This window comes from Zonotrichia albicollis, chromosome 13 (genome assembly GCF_047830755.1).
Source record: "Zonotrichia albicollis isolate bZonAlb1 chromosome 13, bZonAlb1.hap1, whole genome shotgun sequence".
Taxonomy (NCBI): Eukaryota; Metazoa; Chordata; class Aves; order Passeriformes; family Passerellidae; genus Zonotrichia; species Zonotrichia albicollis.
This window is the reverse complement of record NC_133831.1, coordinates 8,065,652-8,093,202: the sequence shown is the minus strand read 5'-3', so window position 1 is coordinate 8,093,202 and position 27,551 is coordinate 8,065,652. Positions and strand designations below refer to the sequence as shown.

The following is a 27,551-nucleotide window of genomic DNA, read 5'->3' as shown; positions in this document are numbered from 1 at the left end:
GATGTTTCTGAACTTCTGAACATAATAATGTGCATTTTTTTTCTGTACAGATGAAATGGGAGAATTTAATAAAAAGAGTCTGCAGGTTTGTACTTGTGGTGGTTTATTTCTGAGGGGACGCGCGGGGGGAGGGGCCTCGCTTGGCCACGCCCTCGGGGCCGGTCGGGGCGGGTGACGCACGCGCAGGGGCGGCTGTCGCGCGGCGGCCGCGGCCGTAAAGCGCGGAAGGTCAGGCCGGCCTCCCCCTGGCCCAGGTGAGCCGGCGCGGCCCCGCCGAGCCCGGCCCCGCTCCGCGACCCCGGCGCGCCCGGCACCGGCACCGCTCCGCGCCCTCACTCCCCTCCCGGCCGCCCCGCAGCGCGGGGGCGGGGGCGCCGGCGGGGGCAAGCAGGCCGAAGCGGGGGCCCCCAGGCCCGGGTCTCCCTGACACCCCGCGCCCTGACACCCCAGTCCCTCAGGCTGCCGGCACGGAGCGGAGTCTGCGGGCGGGGGAACCTTCGGTGCTGCTGCTGCTGGGGGAGCTGCCGCAGCAAGGCCCTGGGGTAAAGCTTGTGGTTAAGCTGTTCCCGGAGGGGCCTCTCCAGTGCCCTGTGCCAGTTACTCTGACCACAGACTTCGTTTCCTTCTTCAGGTAAAGGCCTGGCAGCGTTAATAATCAAGCTTATTTGTGCCCTAATGACTTCTGGCTTTCAGAAACATTCCAGAGCATGATCTGTGCCTGATGGCCGTTTCAGCTCTCCTTGTCACTGGTGTGAGAGCTTTTCCACCTTTCGTTTGGTTTTTTGCTCATTGTCAAGTTGCACTGTGTCAAAACCAAAGGGGTAATGCTCTGTTCCTATTTCATGGTCTAAGTTTGAATCTTTACGGCAAGGTTGTTGTTTCAGGAGTAAGTGCCCTCCTGTTTGTTTGCTCATCAGCTTTCTCATGTCCACTTATACCCGGCACACCACGTGATGTGTCCTGCTGCCAGCCCTGTGTGTCATAAGTGGTAATGTGAGTCTCATCTTTTCCTTCCTAGAAGGAGTGGTGCTGAGGTAACATCTGAGCACGTCTAGGTGGTGCTTTAGGAGAAGGGACAGAGAGCAGCCGGGATGTTTCTCCGATTGCTGTCCGATATCCAGTGGCGGGCGGCTCACCCGAAATGGAGGAGGATGACCGGCTCCCAGCGCAGCGCCTCCACCTCAGCAGAGCCTCACCCGCTTTCCCTGCCAGCACAGGCACAGGTTGTCATCTGTGGTGGTGGAATCATGGGCACCTCTGTGGCCTATCATCTTTCCAAGATGGGCTTTAAGGATATAGTCTTACTTGAGCAGGGCAGGTAAGGATTTCTGGTTAAAAACCCAACAAAGCAAAATTTCTATGCAGAACAATATCTGCTGTAATGTGTTATTTCTATCTCTTCACCTTTTCCCTGGGGGAAATAAGGTTATGCAGAACATTAATAACAATGCTTACTGCCCCTTCCCAAGCACAAGGCTGCTCTGCAAGGTGAATAGTATCCCTTGTGTGATTGTGGTGGGGTGGCCATGGCTCATGGCAAACTCCCATGCAGCTATGCCATTTCCCTCTGCATGACAGAGAGAAATTAAAGCAAGAGAACTTGTGGATCAGGTTAAAGATGTGGAGATTGTACTGCCATGGGCAAAACAGACTTATCCTAGGGAGAATTAATCTAAAATAACGACTTTATTTAATGACAGTTACAGTTGATTCAGGTAGTGAGAAACAAAAAGCAAGCATTAAAACACCACCTTTTTTTTCGCTCTACTTCAATCCTGCACTCCAGGGTCTTCTACCTCCTCACAGTGCCCTGAGCAGCATGGGGGTGACACAATGGGGTGTGATCAGTACTGTGCTCCAGTGAGCATCCTGCATGTGCTGCAGTTCCCCTCAGGAGAACTCTGCTCTGGTGTGGGTTTTCCATGCATCACAGTTCCTTTGGGAGATATCTAGCTGCTCTGCTGATATCACAGGTGACCGTGTAAAACAATGCAGCTGACAAAGATGATGGACCATTTTAAAAGAACTAAAAATCCACGTTACTCCTCAGCCCCTGTTGACCTCTCAGAGCAGGATGCTGTGTGTGTCTAAAGCATTACACAGCCAGCAAAGCTCCAGAGATTGCAAGAGGTTATAAGCAGGCATCACTAAAACATCACCCTGTAAGCTGGTTAAATGCTCAGATTATCCACTTTGTTGGAGGATTTAGTGGCTCTCTGTACAATAGCCAAGGCTGTTACAGTTTGGCTGAGCAGAAGTGCCCTCAGTGAGTTTGGTCAGCTCTCTGTAGCAGAGCACAGAGTTCCTGTTGAAAGCTGTGCATCCCAGCATTTCCCCTGTTGTTTTAGATGTCCATTTCTGAGGGTCATTTGTGGTGATTTAATTAAGCAGTTTGAGGATCCTGGGCATGAGATGCCACTGAGACTTTAGGGTTTGAAGAGGTAGCAACTTCTAATGCCCTAAGTAAGTGCTGGCCTGTATATTTATCATCTGCTTCAGAGCTTCCCACCTGATACTGCCTTCAGGAATAATTAGCTGTGGTTCCTGGAGTCTGTGTGGCTGGGAAGCAGTAGGTTCTTTCTAGCTGCAAAGAAAAGGAATTGGGTATTCTCATCTGAGACCTTATGGGTGGAGTGATTCTGAGCAAAGTGGGGTGCTGGGCTGTGTTTGCAAGGGAATGTCTTTTTTGCTACCTTGGAGCAGGATTTGAACAGCCCATTAAAGATCTGCAGTGAATTAAGATGCTGTGTAGGCTCAGTCTGTGCATGCTCAAGGAGAAGGAGGAATATTGCAGTAGCAGAAATATCTTATGAGGAACACAGCATGGCCAGACTGTGCTTCAGCTCTTTGGCTTGTTGTTGAGTAGGGGTGTAGCAAATATTCCTTACCCAACTGAATCTTAGGTTGAGTTACTGAGAGAATATAGATGTGCTAGGCTGAAAGCAGTTGTGTCAAATGGAGAAATGCAGGATGGCTTCAGCAGCAGCAAAGGTAACCTGGAATTGTTGTGGAAGCAAGCTGCAAGGGAGATGCTTAAATCTAATTGCCTTGTCTTCCCCTGTCCATGCTGCATGGAGTTGTGTAGGTTTCTGTCTCTAGAGCAGCTCTTCACCAAATTGCTCAATGGTTAAGGGACAAGAAACATGTGTCTGTCTATGGCAGTTGTTATGGAGTGAGAGGGACTTGCTCATACTGTAATCTTCAAAGATGCAGGACTCAAAACCAAGTTAATTTTTATTTGACGGAAATCCTACTTCGGAGAAGAAAGAATCAGGCAGCTCAACTGAAGTGTAAGATTTTATTTTTGTTTTACAGAAAGTGCTTTTTTTGAAAAATGTCAGTTTTTAGGACTTGTTCAAGAGAAATTGTCTTGGAATGCAATGTATTTTCAAAAGTGAGTGAAAGGAATATCATTCTGGAGGTTGTGTCAGCCCTGCGTCATCCAGCTTAGTGTAGTTCTGATGTGTTTGGGGGAGAAGTTGCTGTGTGGTTTGTGCTGCCAGTGGAGCTGCTGGAGCAGCCTGGTGTGGAGGGTGTACGTGGCAGCTGTGTGATCATGGCCCTTCTCTGCACCTTCTCCTGCAGGTTGGCTGCTGGCACCACTCGGTTCTGTGCTGGCATTGTGAGCACAGCCAGGCCCATGTCCATAGAGCTGAAGATGGCACACTATTCAAACAAGCTCTACCAGCAGCTGGAACAGGAGACAGGAGTGCAAACAGGTACTGAAAGTGCCAGAATAATCTTTGGGAAACTGAAGTACTGACACTGAAATATGTATGAATAAGCAGTAAAACCACACTGTCTGTGGTTTTACAGTGTTTAAGGCTTGAAAGTCCTGTTCAAAGACAATACATATGGGCCAAATCAGATGCAAAGTGATGTCACCAGTGTAATCAGAATGGAGAGAAGAATATCAGATGGGCAAACTGAAGGCAGACTACCTGCAAATTGTGACAGTTTGCACGTTGTCTGCAACTTGGGCAGACAAGGAATTTTCACAAGGACATGGAAAATATATTGCAGTGACTGCAGCAAGTTGGCTTGTTCTGTGCACTGATTCACTTCTCAAAAAGAAAATGTGGTTAACAGGAGCACTGAAGCATAGGCAAAGCTGTGTCTCTTAGTGCAGTCTAGCCCCAAAAATAACAAAAAAGGTTATGTTTAGATTCTCCCTCTCCCTCCAAAATGTCTGGGCATGTACCTGATAGGAAGAACTTGATCACTAGAAGTTTTCTTCTGATAAGAACTTGTCATGTATGTCAGACAAATGAATACCTCAATAGAGGTTCATAACTATGCCTGCAATTAAGATGAATACTAATTTAGTGCAGGTGTTGGAGTGATATTATATCTGCTTTTAGCTGATGAAGTTTTATTCTTCTGAGTAGTCATTAGATCACTTTCAACTTCTCTCTCTTTTAATAGCTACCATGTGTGAAATTCAGGGATTTTTTAATAAACAGTATAAAAGTATATGGAGTATATGAAGTAGAAAAGAACACAATTAAAAATTAAATTGCTTTTTTAAAAAAGTTTTCTCATGCACTTTTTAGTTACTAGCTCATAAGTGTTTAAAGTTGTTTGAGGATATGAGATTTCCAGGCTCCTGAGTAGTGGAAGCAACAAGTCTGCAATTATATTAAAGCAGTGAGTCTGAGATGGAAAGGAATTGAAGATCCTGTCCAAATCTGACTTGACTTTGGTCATTGTCATAGGGTACATGAAGACAGGCTCTATTTCCCTGGCTCAGACTCAGGACCGACTGATCTCTCTGAAGCGCATTGCTTCATCGCTGAAGTACGTATGAGCAGGACATCCAACTCAGCTGCTGTGTGCACCAGCTCTCCTGCAGGGCAAATGACATCGTGTTTCTTGTGTTCTGTGGCAGTGTAATGGGAATACCATGTGAAATTATCAGCCCAAAGAAAGTGTCACAGCTCCACCCACTGATCAACATCCATGACCTTGTGGGGGCCATGTATGTGCCAGAAGATGCACTCGTGTCGTCTGCCAACGTGAGTCTGGCTCTGGCAACTGCTGCCTCACGGAATGGTAGGAGCTTTTTTTATCTATAGAGTGCTCTCCTGCATGTTTGCATTTCTCTGTCTATGTTTGCATCTCTTTTGATATTCTAACTGAGCCCTGAAGACCAAAATTCTGTATTTCTGTGAAGTTCAGATTCTTTAAACCTGTTTATTTCTGAAAAAGCAGGCTGATTTTATGTGCTGAATGTTTACAGGTTTCCTGGGATAGCTCAAGCACCTCTTTGATGTCCACAGTGGTTACATATTTACACCTGTTTGTTGTCCTTAGTGGTTACATATTTCTCTGAAAAAGCATGCGCTCTTTCCTTCTTAGAATTGACTCATAATTACACATCAAAACAGTTAATTACCTACAAATGAAAAAGAGTGGCTGAGCCTTGTAGAGTATTTAATTGAGTACCTGTGCTTTGGAAATAGGTTTGGAAGTGTATTAATAAATGCTGTTTGACCAGTGTGTGGTTTAAAAGTCAGGGGAAAGGTTAAATAAGGTAACAGGAAATAAAGATCAGTAAGGATGAAAGTCCATCAGATCAGAAGAAGCTGCTTAGGAAGATACCTCTCAGTTTCTTTTAGCCCAGGTTGATTGCATACTGCTTATAGATTTTTTTTCCCCACAAAATTACTTATTTCCCATAAGAGAACCAGTCATGCCATCTGAAACTGCAAATTTATTGCATAAAGGAATTGTAATAGAAAGAAGTTCATAGCTGGGACTTTTTTTTTATGTTGTTGATACTGGGTATCTATTTATCACCCAGATTGTCACACGGGAAGATAAACTGTAGCTCTTCACAGTCTCAGCCTGTACAAATTGTACATCTGATGTTTTACAAATAATAGGGTTTTGCTTAAGAATTACTGGGTCAAGAATAGAAATTTTGTCTCCAAGAGAAAATAAGCATTTTGGTTGAGTGTAAGGCTTTAAAGCTAGCAGTCTGACACATTAGAAGGAAGGCTGATGGCATGCTGACTGTGATCCCCTCCAGGTGTCCAGATCCACGAGCGGACGAGTGTCAGTCATGTCACAATCCAGAAGGGCCGAGTGACCGGAGTGGAGACTGACAGAGGAAGGATTCAGTGCGAGTTCTTCGTCAACTGTGCTGGCCAGGTTGAATTATTTAAATCTTTTCTTTCTTGTTTCTGTTGCTTAAGAATACGTGCACTTCCCTCTGGTTCTTTTTTTTTGTTTTCCTTTTGGGATTTTTAATGGTTTGTGCTTTGGCTTGGTTTGCTGGAGTAGATCAAATCATGTTACCCATCAGCTTATCCCAGCAGGATAAGGAGGAAAAGCAGTGCTTACTATTTGCAGTGCACCAGAGGTTGGGTGTTAACCTGCTGAGCAGTACCTGCAGCTTGTTGGTACTGCTCTGTCCATGGTCTCTCTGCTGGGAGGTTCACCCTTCTGACAGGAAGAATTTTGCTTTGGCTGTTAGGGAGACAGACCCTTCTTTCTCACTTCCCTCATGAAAAATTTGTTTGTTTTTACTCCTTAGTGTGATGTCTTCTCTGCTAGAAAATGCACCTGATAATTGCAGTTTCTCAGCTAGGAGCTGTCCCCCTTGTTAATAAAGGATCTTAGTTCAGGCACCTAAATGCTGATTATTCTGCTTCTAGGTGCTGAACCTAGTACTGACTTGGTCTACAGATCTTATATTGCTTTTGTTTTGTAAACTGGTACTTCTTAGTTTTGAATTGGGGCCCCACTTTTCTAGTCTTTATCCAAAACAGTTCAAATTCTAAGAAAAGAGAAAAAAATTGTCTGTTTAATGTCCCAGGGTCTGAACCAAATCTTGGTCTTTTATGAAAGCAAAATCAGAGAGGTGCTTATGTCCTGCTCTTTTCCTGAAGCTGTTTTGTTTTTTTCCTTTTCCATCCTGACCTGCACTTTTTTGGTTTCAGTGGGCCTATGAGTTGGGCCACTCTGGGGAGGAGCCAGTGCATATCCCAGTCCATGCCTGCGAACACTTCTACCTCCTGACACATCCTTTGCAGGAGCCTCTGTCGAACAGCTTACCAAGTAAGGATTCTTCAGCTCCTCTCACTTTTCTTGGTGAATTTATATACCTGCCTTTCCAAGGTGACCTGTGTTTTGTGACAAAAAGGCCAACCTCGGGCTATTGGTCCTTGGCTCATTTGGGATTGTGAAGTCCTTCTGTCTGAATTGCTTTGAATATCCTTTTTCAGTAGTAGAAAGAATATCTTTCTTTACTCTTGGGGAAGCTTTTCCTGCAGAAAATGACTTGGAGAGTTCATCAGCTTAGCAGGAGAATGACCTTGACTCTAGCTCGAGTAGTAGTTGTGCCTGAGTCTTGGATTGTTGCATTTCTGGGCTGGAGAGTGTGCTAGCCTTGGCACTATGTTTTCCTTGCAGGCTGCTGGCCCCAAATGGCCCATCTATTCCTTTCCTCCAACTGAAGCTAAGGCTTTACAATGGCATTTACATGTCTATGAGCTGTAGGGGCAACCAAACACTTGAGGTAATTGCTCCTCCCCCACGTTCTAGCTTTTTGATCTTTTAAAAAAAAGCCTTTGTGTTTGAAAACTGTGGTTGAGAAGTAGAAAGCTGTACTTATTTACTCTCAGTTGTTGGCAAGATTTTTGGCTTCTAGTGAGTAATGTAGACACTGTCCAGGGAATTGAGATCTCTGGATGGAGTCCAAGTGCTTCACTTTTATTTGATGAATTAAAACCTCTGTGTGTAGATATATATATAGATATATGTATGTATATATTCACATATATGTATTCTCAGCTTTTCTGAACATGGCAAAAATTGCTGTGGAGCATGTCAGGTGGAGTAACATAAATACTTCAAGTTGGCACACTACCAGTGGAAGGAGCAATCCAGTCCTGACTGGTGTTTGTCCTCACCCCAGTGCTGCCCACCTTCTTTGTGCTGGTGGCCTGCAGTAAGCTGGATCTGTTACAGTTTAGCTGTTCTTAGAATAGGAGGGGAAAGAGGGGCAGGACAGGACATGTCTTGGTGGAAGGTCTGGTCTTGGGTGCAATTTCAGGGGAACTAAGGCAGTATAATAGCTTCTCAGTGCCACAAGGATTCTGAATCCCTCCTGTGTCCTCTCACTCCTGGGAGCACTGTCCTGCTGGGGCTCCTCAGGTTTAATTCAGTTTACTGTGCTGTCCAGAAGTTAACATCGTGCATGGCTGTGGTGGGAGCTAGTGGTTTATCTAAACTGGCTCACAGGGGTGTCACATGAGACCCAGAATGCTGTGACAGCATGGGGCTGGGGAGCTGAGACTGTCCCTTCTCGTGCTGGGAGACTGCTGGCTTGGCCTGGCGTGTCACTAGCCCTCCATCATTGGTGTTTGTGGGACAACAGCCTGAGACAGATCCCCTTCTCTCAATTCCCTTCTCACCTCTTCCCTTCCCTCTGCAGCTGTTGTGGACCCCGATGGCAGGATCTACATACGCAACTGGCAGGGTGGCATCCTCTCAGGAGGCTTTGAGAAAAACCCCAAACCTCTCTTCACGGAGGGACGGAACCAGCTGGAGATCCAGAACCTTCAGGAAGACTGGGATCATTTTGGTATGTTAGGGAAGAGAGGTTCCCACAGCAGTGAAACATGTGCTTCAGCAGAAGGCAGAGTTCGTGGCAGTGCCAGCTGTCATTGATCTGTGGGAAAGATGAATGTGCTCTCAAGTTCACTCATCTCTTCATTTGTCAGTAATTTGCTGAAAAACCCTTTACCAAGGGCTGCAGTATCTGAAGGGAGCCTACAGGAGAGCTGGAGAGGGACTTTTGACAGGGAGGGCTAGAGCAAGGGGGAATGGCTTCCAAATTACAGAGGGCAGAATTAGGTATTATTAAGAAATTTTTCCCTGTGAGAGTGATGAGGCACTGGCACAAGTTGCTCAGTGTTTAAGGTCAGGTTGGATGGGACTTGGAGCACCCTGGTCTAGTGGAAGGTGTCCCCACCATGCCAGGGTTGGAATGAGATGAGCTTTAAAGTCTCTTCCAACCTAAACCATTCCAGGATTCTGTGATTCTTTGATACATGTGTAATGTTTAAAAACACCTTCTAATCTTCAGCATGTATTAGCTTCCTCTAGAGCAGCAAGGTACTACATCAGCTTCCCAGCACTGCTCTGCCATTTCAGTTGTTGACTGTCAGTGCCACATGCTGCTCCTCTTGTGACACAGTGGATCAACACTCTTGACCTGCCACATAGCTGTGGTATTTTATTTCTGTAGCTCTCCATCAGGGACTGACAAGTGCATTTCTATCAGTGGCAGTTGCTTTGTGGACAGAAGTTGGTATTGTGGCTTCCCAGACTTTGTCCCACCATTGACAGTGGTTTATTATATTCCAACTCTTCTGTCTTTCTCATTTTATTTGATTCTGAGTTTATATTCTGCATGTATTTTTACATGGAGGGCTCTTTCTCTAGGAAAGAGCATAGCATGATCTGTGAGTCCCTTTCTTCCCCAACCACTCCTGCCTCTTTGATACCTGGGAAGTTGCTATGTGCCCTCTCATCTTCAAATTTGCCTTGTACTCAGGAATCCAGCTTTCCCTTCTATCAGAGCTCTCTGCATCCCTTGTGAATACACATGCCTCTGTGACCCTAGGCATGGATGGAATTTCACTGATTTCTTTCTGCAGTCATAATATGTTCTTCCAGCTGTGCTTCAAGTTAAATTGAATAATTTTACTTTGATTTCTGAGAGACACATACTGATACTGTACAAGTTTAAACTCCAGGGGGTGAAGCCAGGATGGGGTGCTGTTTTGTGCTGGCATATGCTAAAGGTTTTTAGATCCCTAGATGCCTAAAGACTTGCTTGAAGATATTAGCTTCAGTAATGAGTTGCTCAAGCTCTGCACCCACTTCAATTTTGGTTTTCATTTGGATAAAATGAAAAGGCACTGCTTGCTGGCACCCCCAGATTGCCCAAGCTTCTGAAGCAGCTGCATGCTATGTTCCAGCTTTGCCCTTTTATCCGTTCAAATGTGCTGAACAGTGGAGCAGAGTCAGAGCTAACTCAGGCAGTATTTGATCCTTTTCTAGGGCCACAGTTCCTGGGATTTGAGCTCTTGTATTACTGCTTTGATCTTTGTCGTTGGAACACCTTTTGATTTTAAAATAGTCCGTGTGGTTGCTTAAATTGGGCTAGATAGGAGAACAAATCTAGCACTGATCTCTCTTTTTATCAATAGAAAAATAGCCTGTAACACCAGGCTCTCATTCTGGAATCCTAATGCTTGAGAGAGGGAAGAGAGAGAATGGGTCCGTTCTGTTTGTAGCTTCTTAGGTGATGTGAAATCTGAATATTTTACTGCTTGTGCATAAAGCTCAGGAGTGTTCTTAGGGCTGAATCTTGAGGGCTTTTATCTGGAGTACTAAGCAGAGGTAATTTTTGGGCAACAAAAGCCAAGTAGATACCTTACCCATTTATTAATGCTCTCAAATGTCAGACTGTGAAGAGTTGCTGAAAGACTTTTCCAGCGTGCCTGGGCAGTGAAGCAGTGAGGAAATTCAACGAGGATAAATGTGAAGTGACACAAATGCATGGGTGTGTGGGGATGGTCTTGTTTTCACCATGTGACATGATGGGCTTTGAACACACCTTGAGGGGTTGTATTAGTTCTCTTAGTTCTTTGAAGACATCAGTGCAGCAGCAGTTAAAGCAAAAGACAAGTTAGGCATTACTGGGAAAGGAGCAGAAAGCTGTTCATTATGCAACACTAAATCCTTGTTTTGCCAGATGCTAGCTCCTGTTCTAGGCTCCCTGTTTCCAGAGAGTATCATAGGGCTGGAGATGGTCTGGTGGAAGAGCAGCAAGAGACTTATCAAAGCTTGGAATAGTTTCCAGGAATGGAGTGACTGAGTGGGCTGGGGAAAGGAGATGACAGAAGGGAAATAAAGAGAGGTCTATGCAATCTGGAGTGGGATAGACAGGCTGGAAGGGGGATTCCTGACCACTGTTTCTTCTAATGGTAGGAGGCATAAAAAGAAATTGAGTGTGAGCTTTGAAACAAAGGGCAGTGATTCCTGATACAAGAGACTTTAACACATGGGACTCCTTGTCTGTGTCTGTTAGATTTTTTCATGAGGCTGGAAGAGACTGATCTAGTACTTAAAAGAGAGACCAATTTACGGGTTTCTAAATACAGAAAAATATACCAAATTTTTAGGAAATCCTCTGAGCTGATGATAGGTGGAGGTTTGCAGAGTGCATGTGACAAGGGTCCTATACATTTCCCTGGTTGTACTCCTCACTGTGTATCTATTTGATGTCTGTTCCTATTCCCCCAGCAAAACCGAGCAGTGCTCTTGCACTGTTGAAAATAATACTGGACTCTTGCTCTGGATCAATATGGCTGCTTTTATTGTATGCTGTGTGATCTATTTTGAGTAGTGTAATTCCAGCAAATAAGCCATTTCTCCTGTGACTATCAAAACATGGAAGCAGTTTCCACCTGAAGCAGCTGAAATGTGTTGAGACTATTTTTGTCTTTGTCTTGGGTCCTAGGGCCACTTCTGAGTGCCCTCCTGCGCAGGATGCCGGGTTTGGAGGCTCTGCAGATCATGCAGTTGGTGAATTGCCCAGAGTCCTTCACCCCAGACATGAGATGCATCATGGGAGAGTCGCCCACTGCACGAGGCTACTTCGTTCTGGCTGGCATGAACTCAGCTGGCATCTCCTATGGTGGGGGAGCAGGCAAGTAAGTGGTCTATCTCTGTTGTGTGTGTAAGTAAGGCTTTAGCCAAGAGACTGCACAGATGATCCTCCTGTGTAGAATGTTCTGGTTGGTATTTGTCATCTCCTCTGACAAAGGCTCCTCTTTCATTTCTGACCTGAGTGAAGGAGAGGAGCAGTTGCTGTTTTCTGATCATGTTCTCCAGTGTGCCTTTAAAACCTGTGTTGGATTCTCCTCCTGTCCTGCACATCTCTCCTCTGGCATCACATCTCACTTAGCAGCTGGGGATCAAGTAAGCTTCATTAAAGCTATGTCAGAGGAGGTTTAGGTTGGATATTAGGAAAGGTTCTTCACCCAGAAGGTGATTGGATACTGAAACAGGCAAGTGGTCACAGCATCAAGTCTGCCAGAGTTGAAGCAGCATTTGGACAATGGTCTCAGGCACCTGGTGTGATTGTTGGGGTTATCCTGTCCAGGGCCAGGAGTTGGACTCAGTGATACGTGTGCATCCATTCCAACTCAGGTTATTCTGTGATTCTATGATTCTATAACTGGTATGGTTTTTTTTAAACTACCACTAAGAGATGGTAAAGCTAAAAGCTTAGCAAAGCATATATTCCCTCATCTCCTATGCTTCATGATCCCCTTTATCATTAGATTGAAGTCTTTAGATCAATCAAATTGATACAGCAGTTAATTCCTCTGAAAGCAGTGTGAATCTGTTGCTGATGAAACACCATGTACGTGATGCCAGTGCTGACAGTAGTTTCAGACTGTCCCCTACAGTAAGCTAGGGGTGTAATAATTTCTCAGGAAAATTCAGTTCCTGTGTTAATGCAGATTCTTAGACAGGCATTTAAATGTGATCTCAGCAGCAAAGTTGCTGAACGATCATTTCTCCCTCTGACTGCCATTTAATTTTGGTGACTGAGCATTCCTTCTGCCACACAGCCTTCTTAAAAAACTGCTTGTTTTTCATGCTGGTGTTAGTATCTACATTTGTCTTCACTAGTTTGTCTATTGTCTAATACCAGAGAAACAACTCATAATTATTATTTTGTTGTCACATGAAATACAGAGAATCTTTTCAGTGAGGTTCCCTTAAGAATCAAAGTAATTTCTGGAGGTAAAAGCACTGTTTGTTCATTTGTTGCTACAGCCCCAAAATAAACAGTTTAGCTTGCTAAAGTAACATTTCATGATCCGTTCCAAACCCCTTTGTTTTGTTGTCTGCTGGCTGTGAACAGAACCTTCTGCTCTGCTAAATTCTGAGTTGCCTGTGTCCATTAGCTCTGGAGAATGCCTTCCTCCTTCACTGCTGGAAGTGTAGCTTAACATAACTTGGCTGGCCCCTCGTGCTAAATGAATGCTGTCAGTGGTAGTTTGTGGCTGAGCCTACACCAGGCAATGAGAAATAAGAAAGCAGAAACACTAAACTCCATCTGAAATGAATTTGCACCTCTTTTTGTATCAGAACCCAAGCACTTGACACAGTGTCAGCCAGGTTACCTGTCAAGGCTCTGGCTTAATTTAGCACATACCCTGAACTTCTTGCTGCCCTGTATGCTTCATCCTAATGGGCAATTAGTAATTTGGAAATCTGGTGGATGCATTTTACAAAGCAGAATCTCCAGATTCTGCTAGTATTTAGAATACCATGTTACATGTCTTCTCTCTCGCTATTGTAAGAACTTCTCAAGTCCAAACTGCTTTCCTTCTGACTTCAAGACATTGGCTGATATCTCAGTCTGTCTTTATTTCTTCCATCAGGTACCTGGCAGAGTGGATAGTAAATGGGTATCCGTCAGAAAATGTCTGGCCCTTGGATCTGAAACGGTTTGGAACCCTTCAGAGCAGTCGCACTTTCCTCCGCCACCGTGTGATGGAAGTCATGCGTAAGTGAGGTCTCTGTGTTTAGCTCTGGCCAGGCTGTCCAAGTTTTTGCCCTTTGCTACACTGTCTCTCCTCTGCTATCACTCTGAGAAACATTTTCCTTCTTCCTGACCTCCTTCCTGGCAATGCAGCCTCTTCCCAGGAGAGAGGAAATGATGAGGGGTTTTTTTGTACCAGCATTCTTATTAACTTTTCTAAAAAAATGCTGTTGGTACCTTGCTCTCTGCTATTTCTGTGCTTTGCCTCTGATATAGGGAAATTTGTATGTGTCTCTGTAGGACTTCAGCCTAAAAAAGCAATGCCAAGGTCTTAACTGGGAATGTTACACTGTCTCAAAGATTGTTATTCTTTGCACATCATTACTGTGTGGCAATACCTTCACTTCCAACTTATGGCTGGGTGACCCAGTTATCTTGTATAATTCAAAAGTCTTCGTAGAGGTAGTGCTTTCTCCTGTCAAAGTTTGTGATAAATACCTTGCAGAATAGATTAGAGATGCCATTTTTCTTGTCTAAAGCCATGCTTTGTTTCCTCCTGTTGTTTGAATATCTGTCATATTGTCTGAATATTGTGGATGACTTCTTTTCAAGTTCGAAATAGAAGCATGAAATGCTCCACAAGTTGCATAACAGGAACAATTACTTGAATACCAAGTCTAAACTAAAAACATATGCTCGGGTGAAAGCAGAGAAGCTGAGTAAACCTCTTAGCCCTGCTATATCTGGGGAATAAAAACCTTATGCTGCTTTGACCTTCTTCCCAGAAAAAAAAATCACTTTTTACTCTGGGCGTTATTCTGCAGTTGCTTTCCAATACAAACCTCAGCTCTGATAGTCACAGTATCCCTCTAGTTTTTACAGAGTGAACTATGTATTCCCTTTTTGAAGTGTTACATTCCCATGCTAATCTAGTCTTCCCAATACCTTCTCTTTCAGGAGTACCAATTTGAGATATTGTCAATAAATTCATTAAATTGTTAGCTATGAGACAGAAATTATGGAAGTGTTCAGTAAGAGTTAGTTGGCTTATCTTCAGTTTTAAGCAGTTTCTGACCTAGGTAGAATCTTAAGAATGCTTGAATACTACTTTATAAATATTAATTTATTACTCTCCACTGATAACTGAGGAGAATGCTTAATGTTTTAGGGTAACTTGTTTTCTAAATAAAAATATTCTTTAATAGCTGAACAGACAGAGAAGCCATTTGGAAAAGCTTCAATGATTACAAAAGACTGAATTGCCATTATTTAAGAAGGCAAATGAGATGGTCCTTGTAACTGATGCGCTCTCTACCCCAGCATTAGCATTGTCAAAATATCTGATATAGTGCAGTGCCAGGGAAGAATCCTGCATAATTAATGCTAGTCAGCATGACTTCATGAAAAATAGAGTTTTTGTTATTCTTACAGAACTGTCATGAGACCAGAAGTATCTATAAATATAAGTGTTCTGTGCAAATATTGTTACTCTGATTTTGAAGAGCTATAAATGGATCAAAACGGATTTGTGGATTTTCAAAACCAGGAAAAGGAAGGCTGGAGCTGTTTTGAGGGAGTTTATTAATGGTTCAGATATTAATAAGTACTGATAATCTAGAAGAGAAGTTTAGATAATCACTTTGCCTAATAAAGGATCCTTGTGACCATTGCAGCCCTCATGTATGATCTGAAGGTTCCCCGCTGGGACTTCCAGACTGGCCGGCAGCTGCGCACGTCGCCGCTGTACGACCGCCTGGACGCGCAGGGAGCCCGCTGGATGGAGAAGCACGGATTTGAGAGAGTCAAGTATTTTGTCCCGCCTGGGAGTGGTGAGATCATATTTTCCTCTAGTGCTTCCCAGTTGGTCTCTGTAAGGTCTTAATTCATCTAGTTTAATAATTTTTCCTTTGCTTTTTCTTTGTAGATCTGCTGGATTTGGATCACAGCAAAACCTTTTACAAACCAGACTGGTTTGATATTGTGGGTGCTGAAGTCAAGTGCTGTAAGGAAGCAGTTTGTGTTATTGACATGTCATCTTTTACCAAGTTTGAAATAAGTGTAAGTACCTAGGAAGGGACCACCTGGTAGAGGTGACCTTTAGTTTATTATTGTCTGCTTTTGCAAAAAACTCTGTGTCCTATTGAGGATAGATAGAGGAAGCCACACTGTATGGCTAAATTCAGGTGGTACCACAATACTTAGCACAGGTTGGGTTTTGTCTGTCAAGGGCCCAGTTTATAGAAATATCAGCTTAGTCTATACATAGAATTTGACCTCCAGCACTGTGGCACTGTTGTGTCCTGTTATGCTCGAGATGTCAGTGTCACAATCATCACAAATTGAAATAATTTAGGCCAGGGTGTTGATGCGATCTTAAGCTGCCCCAGTGGATTTGTTTTGCTCAGGCAGCTTGTCTGACTTTCTCTTCCTTTTGATTCATGTAGTCCACCGGAGACCAGGCCCTGGAGAATCTGCAGTATCTCTTCTCAAATGACCTGGATGTGCCAGTTGGGCATGTTGTGCATACAGGAATGCTTAATGAGAAAGGAGGGTATGAGAATGACTGCAGCATAGCCCGGCTCAGCAAGCGCAGGTGGGTGTGCAGACAGCATCTTTAGCCATCCCCCTTCTGGTGTCTGAGCCTTTAAGGGCTTCTTCATGGAGACCATAAAGTTTCATCACCACCCTGAACTAAAAAGTCTCACTTCTCCACTGGTATTCCTAATTCAGTAACTCAAGTGAAAGGGAGCTTCTGAACTTAAAAACATTGGGGAAAATAAGCCTTTTTCCAGGATTACAGATGAAAATAGATTTCCTCAAAATGTTAGGCCTTTAGAAGTTTAATTTCTTAATTGAGATACAAATTGTTTTTAGCAGTCACTGGAGTTTAAGTTAGGTAACCATTTAAAGTGCATAGTAACTCCTGACCAAAGTCATTACTAGAATTGTGCATTGAAAATGTTTTTTGATTATTTCAATTTTCATTGCAGTATATGTACTCTAATTCTCAGTTCTGCAGTCTTTTATCATTCTTTTGTGCTCACTCATGCAAGCTGACATGATCACGGGATTTTACCCTTAGACTCACCAGTTTGGGCTCTCTTTGGCATCCAATGAAAGCTTTCTTGCTTTTAAGAACTTCATAGCCATGTCCCAGCTGAGTGTTGGATTTATTTTTCTGGATGGTTTTCTATGTGTGTTTTCACTGTATTGGTGTGAAAGCATTTTGTTGCTTCTTTTTAAATTAGAAACAGCTTTTCTTTCTCTTCCACTTCTGTCTGCATTCATGTATTGCTTGAAAGTATTGTCCTCTCTGTGAAACCAGTCGCTTCTGTCCTTGCCTAGTGATTTCTACAGATGTTGATGTACTTTAACTCGCAGTTTGTATCAGACACACACACAAGCAGCTCATTTTCCCATATCAAGTGGAGTTCTGTTTTTGGAAACTGTTAATAATAACCACCATTGTGTGTGAAAAGACTTCTGCTAAAACAAGAAATTGCTGTGTGAACCATCTCTACTCTGACTGTCAGAGTGAAGAGAATCACTGGTGGTGAAAAACTGCAAGTCCCTTTTTCAAATCAGTTGTGACCTTTGAGATAGTCTGTCAACTTCCTGCAGAATTCCCTGTGTTCCACATGTAGTCACTTCTTGTCGCCAGACCACTGGTAATGCTTAAGTGGGGGATTTCTTTTCATGACAGATGTAATGGCATTGATCCAGAGACTTGAGCTGTGGTTTTCACAAACCAGCTTGTTTTGATCTTCTGTTAGCTCGGAAACTGCTGAATGGCTCGAGTAGTTGATGAATGAAGAATGAGCTGATTCACTTTGTGGTTGTTCTTTCATTGTTTCTTGGGTTTGATTTGTCTGTTCCAGCTTCTTCATGATTTCCCCTACTGACCAACAAGTTCATTGCTGGGCCTGGCTGAAGAACCACCTGCCTGATGACAGCAACCTGGTCCTAGAGGATGTGACCTGGAAGTACACGGGTAAGAAATCACTAAAAGCAGACCTCCTCAGACAGCTCAAAATCACAAATGGTATCTCCTGGTGCATGCCAGTTAATTGTTTAAAGTGCCTGGAGTTGCGATTTAGTCTCCTTTCTGAACATTTAGATGAAAACAGCAGTTCAGAGACACTTTTCTGGCAAACCATGAGCTAGAAGACAGCATTCTTTTACTGTGGGCTGTCAGGAGAGAGTTTAATGACTTTCTCCTCTGTTCTTAAATGTAAACACACCTATTGGTTCAATAAGACTTCAGAATTGGAGCAGCATGTTAGACACTAGGCAAGACTTCTCCAGTCTCATCCTAATGCTGTTTTGTTCCCCTCTTTAGCTCTCAATCTGATTGGCCCTCGTGCTGTGGATGTCTTGTCAGAGTTGTCCTATGCCCCAATGACTGCAGAACACTTCCCCTCTCTTTTTTGCAAGGTGAGTGAATTCTTTTGTTCTTGCTCTACTAGGTTTTTCAAAGCATGGATGGAAGGACAGGAAAAATGTTTTGGATAATTGGAGGAGAATTAAGATATACAGGAAGGTTTACTGCAGTTACTGAGCTAGGTTGGTAAAGAACTCTCTAGGCTCACTTGTCTTTGGATTGTGTTTTCTAAATATATAGATGAATATGTATTTGTTTTCAGTATTCCTCTCACTGTAGACTTGTCACCATTTGATATCTTGGCATGTTTCATATAATCAATTATGAAGCTGTCAGAGGGGCAGCTGGGATTGGGGACTCTGACATCATTGTCTCCTATCAGCCTGTTTAAAGGCTGAGAAGATAGTTGCTATTCAACCTCTGTCTTGTATCTGGAATACAACCTGTGTCCTGACCTAGTTCCAGGGCTTGTTGCCAAGTGTCAAGAAATGACTAACAAGTTTGGATAATGTGACATCACTATTTGAATTGGAAATTTAAATTTGTTGCAAGTATGTGCAGGTGGCAGAGGGGAGAGAGGTCTGGGCAGTGTGCATGTGTTATGCATTGTGCTCCTTCTGGATCTGTGTGCTGTGTTCCAGTTTGGATGATTTCACCCCCTCTGATTCTGCAGGAGATGAGCGTGGGCTATGCTAATGGCATCCGTGTCATGAGTATCACTCACACAGGAGAACCTGGCTTCGTGCTTTATATCCCCATAGAGGTAAGAGTGCACTGCAGCCTGAGCTAATTAAAGCAATTGCTTGCATGCATAAATCGGAAACATTTTCCAAGTTGACTCCGGGTGATGAGATGTCAGATTTGCACCACAGGAAAGCTGCCTGCAGGCACCAGGGGGAGTTTTTCTGCTTAATATTGCATTGCAGTGGAGCAGAGCTCTCGTGCTTCGGTGGCAGGGGACAGTGGCATTCCTGGTGGTGCCAGATGCTGCTGCTCTCTCCTGGTGCCAGTGTGTGTTTCACCCTTCCCTTGCAGTATGCCCTGCACGTGTACAACGAGGTGATGAACATGGGGCAGAAGTACGGCATCCGGAACGCCGGGTACTACGCGCTCCGCAGCCTGCGCATTGAGAAGTTCTTTGCCTTCTGGGGCCAGGATCTGGATGCTTTTACTACTCCTATGGAGTGTGGACGCGAGTTCCAGGTCAAGCTGGATAAGGTACACCACCTTCTGCACAGGGTTTGGTGGGAGAGCAGAACTGGACTGAAAGGCTGCCAGCCAAGCAGATGGATGTGTCTTTATGGAGCTGTGTGCAGTAGCTGTAACATATATTCTTGTACTTCAGCAGGCTGCTAGAAATACAAAACTGCTCTGTTTTCCTCCTATCTAGGCAGCATTTCCAGTGACCTCTGCCTGATGCTGCTTATGTGTGCAGGGCCCAATGTGGCAGAGGTGCTCTGTACCTTACAGATGCTCAAATTCTTGCTTCTCTAAACTGTTTTCCTAATCTGATGAAGCAAAAGCCAGCCTGTGCACCTGGTGTCATTTAGTGATGTTAAATATGAGACTAGGCACCAATAACAGGTGTTCTCTATTTTTAATAAAAGAGGGAAGTTTGTAGAACAGTGTAGAGCTATATCATGCTTTTGTGGTAGCAGGTGCTGTTGCTATCACCATCTTGTTTTCTTTCTTCCATCTTTGCATGAGCCAAAACAAATGCTTGTATTGATGCAAGAAAAGAATATAATGACTAAGGACATAAATTTCATATTAGTGACAGTTTTCCAATGATTTATAAAGAAGGGTAGTTTTCTGGAACAAGAAAAATGGCAAAAACTGGAATGGAGACATGGTTTTCACTAGAGTGAAAATTAGAATTATTTTTTTTCTAAAGACCAGCTACACAAATATTTCTGTGTGCTTTAACATCTGGAGCAACAAACATGACAGAAAAGCTGTCTGAGCTGGGCTTCTTGTGTATGGAGGCAGCCCGTTTTGATAGGGCATGAATTGCCCTTGTTGGCAGCTTGTTGTGCTGCAGCTGAGCAGCTGCCACACTTTGTGTCCCTCACATCAGCTGATGCTCCCTTTTCCCCACAGGGAATGGAGTTTCTTGGCCAGGAAGTGCTGCTGGAACAGAAGCAGAACGGGGTGTACAAGCGCTTTACCATGTTCATTCTCGAGGACCATGACACGGATATGGACCTCTGGCCCTGGTGGGGGGAGCCCATTTTCCGCAACGGCCGCTACGTGGGCAAGACCACCAGCAGTGCCTACAGCTACACCCTGGAGCGCCACGTGTGCCTCGGCTTCGTGCACCACTTCGACGAGCAGACGGGAGAGGAGCTGGTGGTGACCACTGACTTCATCAACCAGGGCGAGTTCGAGATCGACATTGCCGGGCAGCGCTTCCAGGCCAAGGCCAAGCTCTACCCCTTCAGCTCCCTCTTCGCGCAGCGGCGCCGCAAGGATGACGTGGAACTGAGTGGCTACCAGAGGGAGTAGTGCTGTGTAGACTAGACCTGCCCCTTGTCCCAAGCTGGAGTCTTCTCCCACCATCTTCCAGCCCTTTCTCCTCACTTCATATATTTCTTTCTTTTCCTTTCTTGTCTTGCAACTTTTAAACTTTTTCCAGTGTGTTACATTTTGTATATTTTAAAACTTTCATTTTCAAGCTTTCCCAACCCTGTCTGTCTCCCTCCTTCAACCCTTGCCAGGCTCCCCGTGCCCCAGTGGATGAAGCACAGTGCTGAACGTGCAGGGATGCCTGTGTAGGAGTGAACCCCACCAAAGGCCCTGGCCTTCTAGTGATGGGAAGGGTTGGGGTGAATCTCTGAAGACTGCACCCTTCCTCTCTCCTCTCCAGCATAAGGCATGGGACAGCAGGTCTTTGCTGCCTGTGGTTCAGGTGATGGCTGACCTCACCCTGCTCTCCACATCCCATGTGTTAGAGGGGTTGGTGTGTCGATGCACGCGGCAATAGAACGATCAGCTACCTCACTGGCATGAGACAAAGCATTGTGTGAGCACAGCCTAGAGCCTAGAGACAGGTTTTGGTGTTGCCCAGCCTGTCACTGCCCTCCTTTGTCCACCACTTTGGTTTTTCCCTAGCAGGGAGTAGATTTAACATCAGAGTATTGAGATGACAGTAGTGTTGGTAAGTGCATTGTTGGTGGGATTGAATTTTTTTGTGTGGGGTCACTGAAAGTAAATGGCCTTCTATAAATATAGTCAAAGATCAAAATGTGCATTTCACTTCTATAAAGGAATGTTGTTTTTTCTTTTTTATTAGCAAGAATACAGATTTCTAACAAGGATAGATGTTAGTGTTCAATGTTAAATAGCAGTGTTGAAATGCTGCTTCTGTTTAAGCTGCACAATATACAGTCTCTTTGGGGATTGTCTTTCACTTTGTTTATGTGACTTGGTCAAACTCATCTGGCAAGGTTCACGGAGAACTTGTGTTGGTTTGGGGAACTTGAGCAGCAGGAGGGGATATTTTCTTGCAGTTTTAGCTGCCTGTGGTTATTTTAAAATTGTAGGAAAAGACACAGCATTTGTCTCACTGTGGTGTGAGAAACACTGGGTTTTCCCTTGATGGTGAGAAAAGGTCTCAGCAGCTCCTGCTGGACTCAAGAATTTGTCTTCTGTTTTCCTCCTCAAATCTGTTGTATTTCTTTGTCTCTCAGTAGTACCTCAGCTGAAGGGGTTGAATAAGGGAGTAAAGGGAGCATGGTAGTGGGATTATAAAGTGCTTTTCTTCAGCACTGCTCTTTGCATCTGGCTTCTCATACAGATATTCCAGATGGTGCAGCTGGAAATTCACCCCTTCTTCAGGTGTCAAAATGTGCCCATTCAATCACTGATGGTAAATGGTAAAGAAATGGGGCAATGCTGAATTGCCTTGTGCACATTTGCATCATCTTCTTCATATTTTGAGCACAATCAAAAGCCAAGACGCTTTTCATTTACTTGAAAAAGATCTGCTAATTGTTTTCCCTGCCTCAGATACCACATACTTCTCATGGTCTTTCTGCTTCAGCATCTGTTTTGGACTTCAAACACAGCCTTGCACTGTTGTCTGCCCCGTTAGCTATGTGAACACTTTCTCTATGGTCTAAAACCACTTTTGGACACTTTATTTTCCAGTTAAATGGTGAGCATCAGTAGTGTAAATATGAGCCCAAAAGCTCCCCTGATTCTTGTTTTAAGTTTGCTTTCTGCTGCTTTAGTTGCTTTAAGCTGTGCCTTCAGTTGGGTCTGTGGCTGCCAGTTCAGGAAACTGTAAGGGAATTTAGGATTTGAGCATATGGTATAGTAGGTTGAATGTAGATATCACTTCTCTGAGCATGCCTTCCTTTGTCTGGGGTGAGTTCCACTGAAATGTGTGGCTTCTTCCAGGATTTCAAACCTAGTTCTGAATTGAGATGCAGAGTTCTCCAGTTTCTGAAAAGGAGTAACCACACTGGGGCAGCTTTTTGAGATCTGGCAGCTCAGAGTACTCTCTGCAGCTGCTGTAGGCGAGATTCCGCCTGCTTGTCATTTCTGCCAAATTCCCCTATTATTCCTCTCTCTTAAATGAAATTTGCCTGGTATGTTAGAATTAATCACTTAAATGAAAGGTTCATAAAGCATCTAATAGCAGTTTAAACTCTATAATTACTTGCATATCTTTTCTACTTAGAGAGATACCATGATCCCACTGTTCCCATGCTGGACGTGTGTACCAGGGAGGACCTTGGTCCTTCTCTGTTGGTTTTATGGGACACTGCTTTGCCTTCCTTATCCATGGAAATAGGCATTCAAACAAAGAAAGAGTTTTGTGTGTGATATTTAGGATGTGGAGTAGCCCTTCTGCTTAGGGTTTATTGACCATCTGTTATAGCTGAGTAAGGCATGATACTCCTTCAGGAGAAGGCCAAGTATAGGGCCAAGGTGTGCTGAAGTTTGTATTGAAACTGCTGAAGAGGGATTTTAGCTTGAGCTGTTCAGTTCTCTGCAGAGTTAGAATTAGTTAAGACCAAACTGGAAAGCTAGGAGCATGCTGTCCTTTACCAACCACTCATTCCAGCTACATTATATTCTTCCTGTGATTATTTTTTCCTTTTCCCTAATTTAATGGTGCCTGCTAGTTCCTCAGGCAACTTTTCATACACGGATGTCTCTTCTCCAGCAGTTCTGACAGTAAAATTGTGTTTTATGAGCTACTTTTGTCATTATGTCTGCTAAGGTTTATTTTATGTCTGGAAGGTTTATTTTATGTCTAGATCTATTGACTTTTCCATACCAAAAATAGAGAGTGGAAATAGTTTTCCACCATGATGGTAGATATAGCAACACTTTGTGTAACACTGTGTTTGCTGTTTGAGACTTGGGTGGTTTGGTAATTGTCAGTCTTACAGCTCATTAACGCCTACTCCAACCTTCCCTGCTATGAATTCTCTTCTTGTTTTATATCAGAACCTGAGAGGTTTTTAACTGCTGCTCGGGCTTAGTTAATTTCTGGTATAGCTATTTTTAAACTTACAATGTAAAGAATAGTTTGCCTTTACCAACTTGAACACCCATCAGGAGGACAATTGGATCACGTTTTAAAATAGTGATACCGAGTTGGAGGAACATCCTTCTAGTGTAGTGTTTTCATCTTGAGGTATTAAGCAGTGATGTAAGACTCTAATCCCTTTATCTGATGATTAAAGTAGAGTGCCTAAAAAAAGAACAACTAAATCTGTTGAAGAGTTACTACCTTTAATACAGCTTCAAATTAGAAAATTAAAAATCAGATATTTGAAGCTGCTGTATCATAGTCTTTACATCTAAGATGGTAAATAACAGGGACTGTAAAACTCTACATCCTGATTCTCATCATTAAAACTGTCTTAAAATGCTTTTTGCTATAAAAGGTGGTTTGTTCTCATTCTGCACAGTAAGACTATGAACCTTGGATTGGGAAACACAAAAATAGCATCTCTCTCTGTGGCAGTAGAAGGGGAAATGGCCTCATTCTGTGCTGGAGCAGCATCTGCAGGTCTGCTCTCTGCACCTCATGTGTATCAGTGACAGGGTTGTTACCAGTTCTCTGAGTCTTGCTGTCCAGAATGGGAGCAGCCCTGTAGATTCCTTTCATAGAGGCATCTTTGCAGGGAAGGTAGCCAGGGAATCCATCTAAATGTGCATCCAAGGGAGGGCTGGCTTGCCCAAGTGCCATCAGGGGAACTTAGGGAAGACATAGCAATTCCTTCCATTAAATGATTTTTACAGAGATATTATATTATTGTCTTAACCTTGATGTGTCCCTTCCTAAGTTATTCTGTTTTGTTAGACCTTGAGTGAATAATGCAGGGCTTGAGTTAAACTGGTACTAGAAAAGCAGGAGTATATGGTTCATATTTAACAATCTGAGGGTAAAATTAATAGTCTATTTCTAGAATTATGTTTTCTGTTTCAGGAGGATGTGCTACAGTCATTTTCACATCTGTCTTTGCCAGATTTAGTTTCTGTTTGTTTTCTCCAGTATCTATATTTGATAGGACTTGCTGAACAGTTTCTTATTTTGTAGCAAAGAAAGGAGGTTGTGTAAAACTTCCACTGCATCTCCACATCTTGGTGTAGGCTTGGATTCCTCCTTTCTACTGTTGCATTTGAGTTGCCATTGATCATGTTACTTTTCCTGTAACACCTCCAAACTCTGCTGCTGTAGAATTTCTCATGCACAAGGTTCTTCTCTTCCTTCTACCTAATGTTTTGTCATCGGAGCCAGGTTGGCCCTAGATCTGTATCTCTGCATCAATTTAACTTATTCAACTTTTGGATGGTGCTGTTACCAACATCAGAACTCCAGGCAGGTTTGTAGCTGCTATAAATCCCCTCATATAAATCTCCCTTTCCTTGTGCCAGGATTTTCCCACTGTCCTTAACACTTCTTTAGTCTCCTCCTCAGGTGGCTGGGTGCATTAGTCCTTTTGCCATCAGAGAGTGAGGCATGGCAAAATAAAAATTGGTAGAGGGATGATGGAGTGCCTGAGCTGAGGTGGAAGGAGAAGTGCAGTGAAGGTTTGATCCTTTGCTCATTATTCAGCTCCTTAAGCCCAGCCTTGGAGAGATGATCAGCTTCAATTCCCAGCTCAGGGAGCATCTTCCTCTGCAGCCTTGGTGCTGGACAGGTGAGAGCCCTGGCTCCAGGCAGAGTCAGGACAGCATTAGCATTTATTTCCCAGCTCACATTTGTCCTCCTCATTGGGATAAAGGAAGTGGTTCCACACAGGAGAAGTGGGGACTGTGTGCACTTGGTTGCCTGGAGCACTTTTGTCTCCCTGGCACGTTCTTGTAGCTGTAAAGGCACAGCACTGACATCACCAACCTCATCCTTCCAGCAAGTTTGAACAGAATGGTGACATGTTGGGAAGAGATCTGTAAAAATGAGGTAGTTCCCGTGTCAGGGGAATGGGGAGTTACTTGCAAGGACAGAAGTAATTTTTATTTAACACACAGCTTTTGGCTGCTGGTAATGGTGAGCAAAATGTTCACAACCTTCACGTTTGTCTTCCCAAACAAGTTTATTATAATACTGGGTCAGAATAATTTCTGCCTATTTTGGGATGTTTTCCTATTTTAAATGAACTTTTTCTTACTTGATTGTTTGAATTTCTGTTGGAAAAAAAAAAGCAGTCATGGAACAAAACTCAAGAAAGGCAGGGGTTGGTGTCATCTGATGACTTCAAGCTGCCACTAAAAAGCATTTGAAAATTTTCTTTGCACTTTAAACTTTCCTTAAGTATTATGGTGTAGCAGTATGCTTATAGCCCTTGGCATGAGTAGTCCTTACATTTGAGAGAGGAAAAAAGAATTAATATTTATAAATGCCTTAAAGCCTTAGGTGAGATGTTTGGGCACTTGCTGTGCCTGCCATTTGATTTCCTTCCTGGAAAGCTGTGTGCTGTGCACCCAGAGATGGTAATTGTGAGCAAGCACTGGAGGATGGTGGAAGCTGCTATTGCAGTATGAGACTGGAATTTGTATGGAGCTGGGAGCCCTTGTGCCTGTCCAGCTGCTGGCCTTCCTGTTTGTTTCCCCCCCTCAAAATGGATTTATTCACTTTTTCCTTCTGGTGTAATGGGTTTCTTCTTTCTCTAAAGAAGCCTGGGCTGGTGTAGAGTACTCCATGGGTGTCCTGTTGCATTAAAGGAAACAAAATTCTCTGCCTGAAGCTTCCCTGCTGTACCAGCTGACATTTGCAGGCAGGAGTCAGGAGGAGCGGGAGGGGAGCGGATCTGCTACCGCCTGTCGTGTTTGCTGAGATGGCTCTGAGACTTCTCATCTCCCATTTGTCTCCAAGCTGGGCTGCATTACTGATGTCAGCCTGGCTTCTGGATTGCAGCACAAGGCAGAGCTGCTTTGCAGGTGTGGCACGCTGGGCTGATGCTCTGTTAGAGATTCCACCTGCTTGGAATAAGGAATCTCAACAAAGAGGAGCAGTGCTTTATAATGAGGAAAGTGTTCACATTAATATTTACTGATTTGTTAATACTGGTAACAGTTGATCTTCCCACACAGATCCTTGACACCTGCTACAAGCAGAGCAGATACTTGGGAGTTGTCAGCCATCCCAGCTAGGACCTGATCCATTTTGTGTGCTTTGGAGGAAAAACTGTGCTGCTGCCTTTCACCATGGCACCACTAAGGTTTTTCCATGCTAAAATTCCCTCCTTTTCCTGTAGTGGGATAGATCTCACTTCTTCCAGTATAACCAGAGGCAGATTAGTATCTCTGAAGTCCTTGACAGGTTCTCCTGCATATCCTGGTCAGGCTTGCAGCAGGACACTCATCCAACCCCCCCTTCATGCTTTTGTCTCCTGAGACCAGATTTTAAAAGGGCTGGGAAGATTTCTGATGCATGCTGCTGCTGGAATTTTAAGAACAACTGAAGTTTGAGCCTGTGAAAACACTCTTCTAGTGCCTTATGTTCGTGAGTGCTGTGCAATGGATGTAGCTGAGGTGGGACAGACAAGGAGCAATGTCAGCAGCATGGTTGCCCATCCACTATGGCCATTTCTGCCCTCGCAGGGCCGTGGCAAGCAGGTGCCAGCAGGTTGTCTCCAGCAGCACAGGGAGGCTTTTGAATCCCTTTGCAGGGTGGGGTCAGAGAAGGCTCATGCCAGGTTCTCTTCCTTCAAGTGGAACAGTGGTCTCACCTCTGCTGAGTTTGGATTTGGAGGGGTTCAGGAGGGACAGAGCTGCTCTGATTGCCAGACCCCGCGGCACAGGACGTGGACAGTTGTTCCCAAGCGCACAAGTCAGGGTGAGTTTGCTGCTCTCCACTGAGGCCATGTTGTCATGTATGCTGTATTTATATCATGCTTGATTTCATTTCATATTTTGGTTGGCTTAAATGTTGCTAGGTTTGTATATTAATAAAGAGGCATTTTAACTACTTCTGAATTTTGCCGTTAGTTATACAAGACCATTGTGTGTCAGAATCCAAATGCCCCTGGTTGTGTGGGTGGGATCCTGCAGGGACACTAGGCTTGTTGAATGGTCCAGCCCTGGGAGCTGGAGTGAGTTCCAGGCCTGCTGCATCACCCTGGGGAAGTC

At 44.0% G+C, this 27,551-nt stretch overlaps 1 protein-coding gene across 2 annotated transcripts; it reads left to right on the top strand.

Moving 5' to 3' along the window:
* Positions 1-177: 177 nt before the first annotated feature.
* PDPR (pyruvate dehydrogenase phosphatase regulatory subunit) lies at positions 178-27,390 on the top strand. Of its 2 annotated transcripts, none has more exons than XM_074550966.1 (18): positions 178-631; positions 1,022-1,318; positions 3,586-3,719; positions 4,716-4,797; positions 4,889-5,052; positions 6,032-6,153; positions 6,945-7,062; positions 8,441-8,590; positions 11,540-11,732; positions 13,479-13,603; positions 15,253-15,408; positions 15,504-15,637; positions 16,024-16,172; positions 17,458-17,570; positions 17,919-18,013; positions 18,634-18,723; positions 18,996-19,178; positions 20,061-27,390. In XM_074550966.1, the coding sequence occupies exons 2-18, from the start codon at positions 1,092-1,094 to the stop codon at positions 20,463-20,465; spliced, it is 2,640 nt and encodes an 879-aa protein (XP_074407067.1). In that variant the 5' UTR covers positions 178-631; positions 1,022-1,091; the 3' UTR covers positions 20,466-27,390. The 2 variants fall into 2 exon arrangements, with proteins under 2 accessions (XP_074407067.1, XP_005490815.2); XM_005490758.4 differs by having other exon boundaries at positions 1,019-1,318.
* Positions 27,391-27,551: the final 161 nt, after the last annotated feature.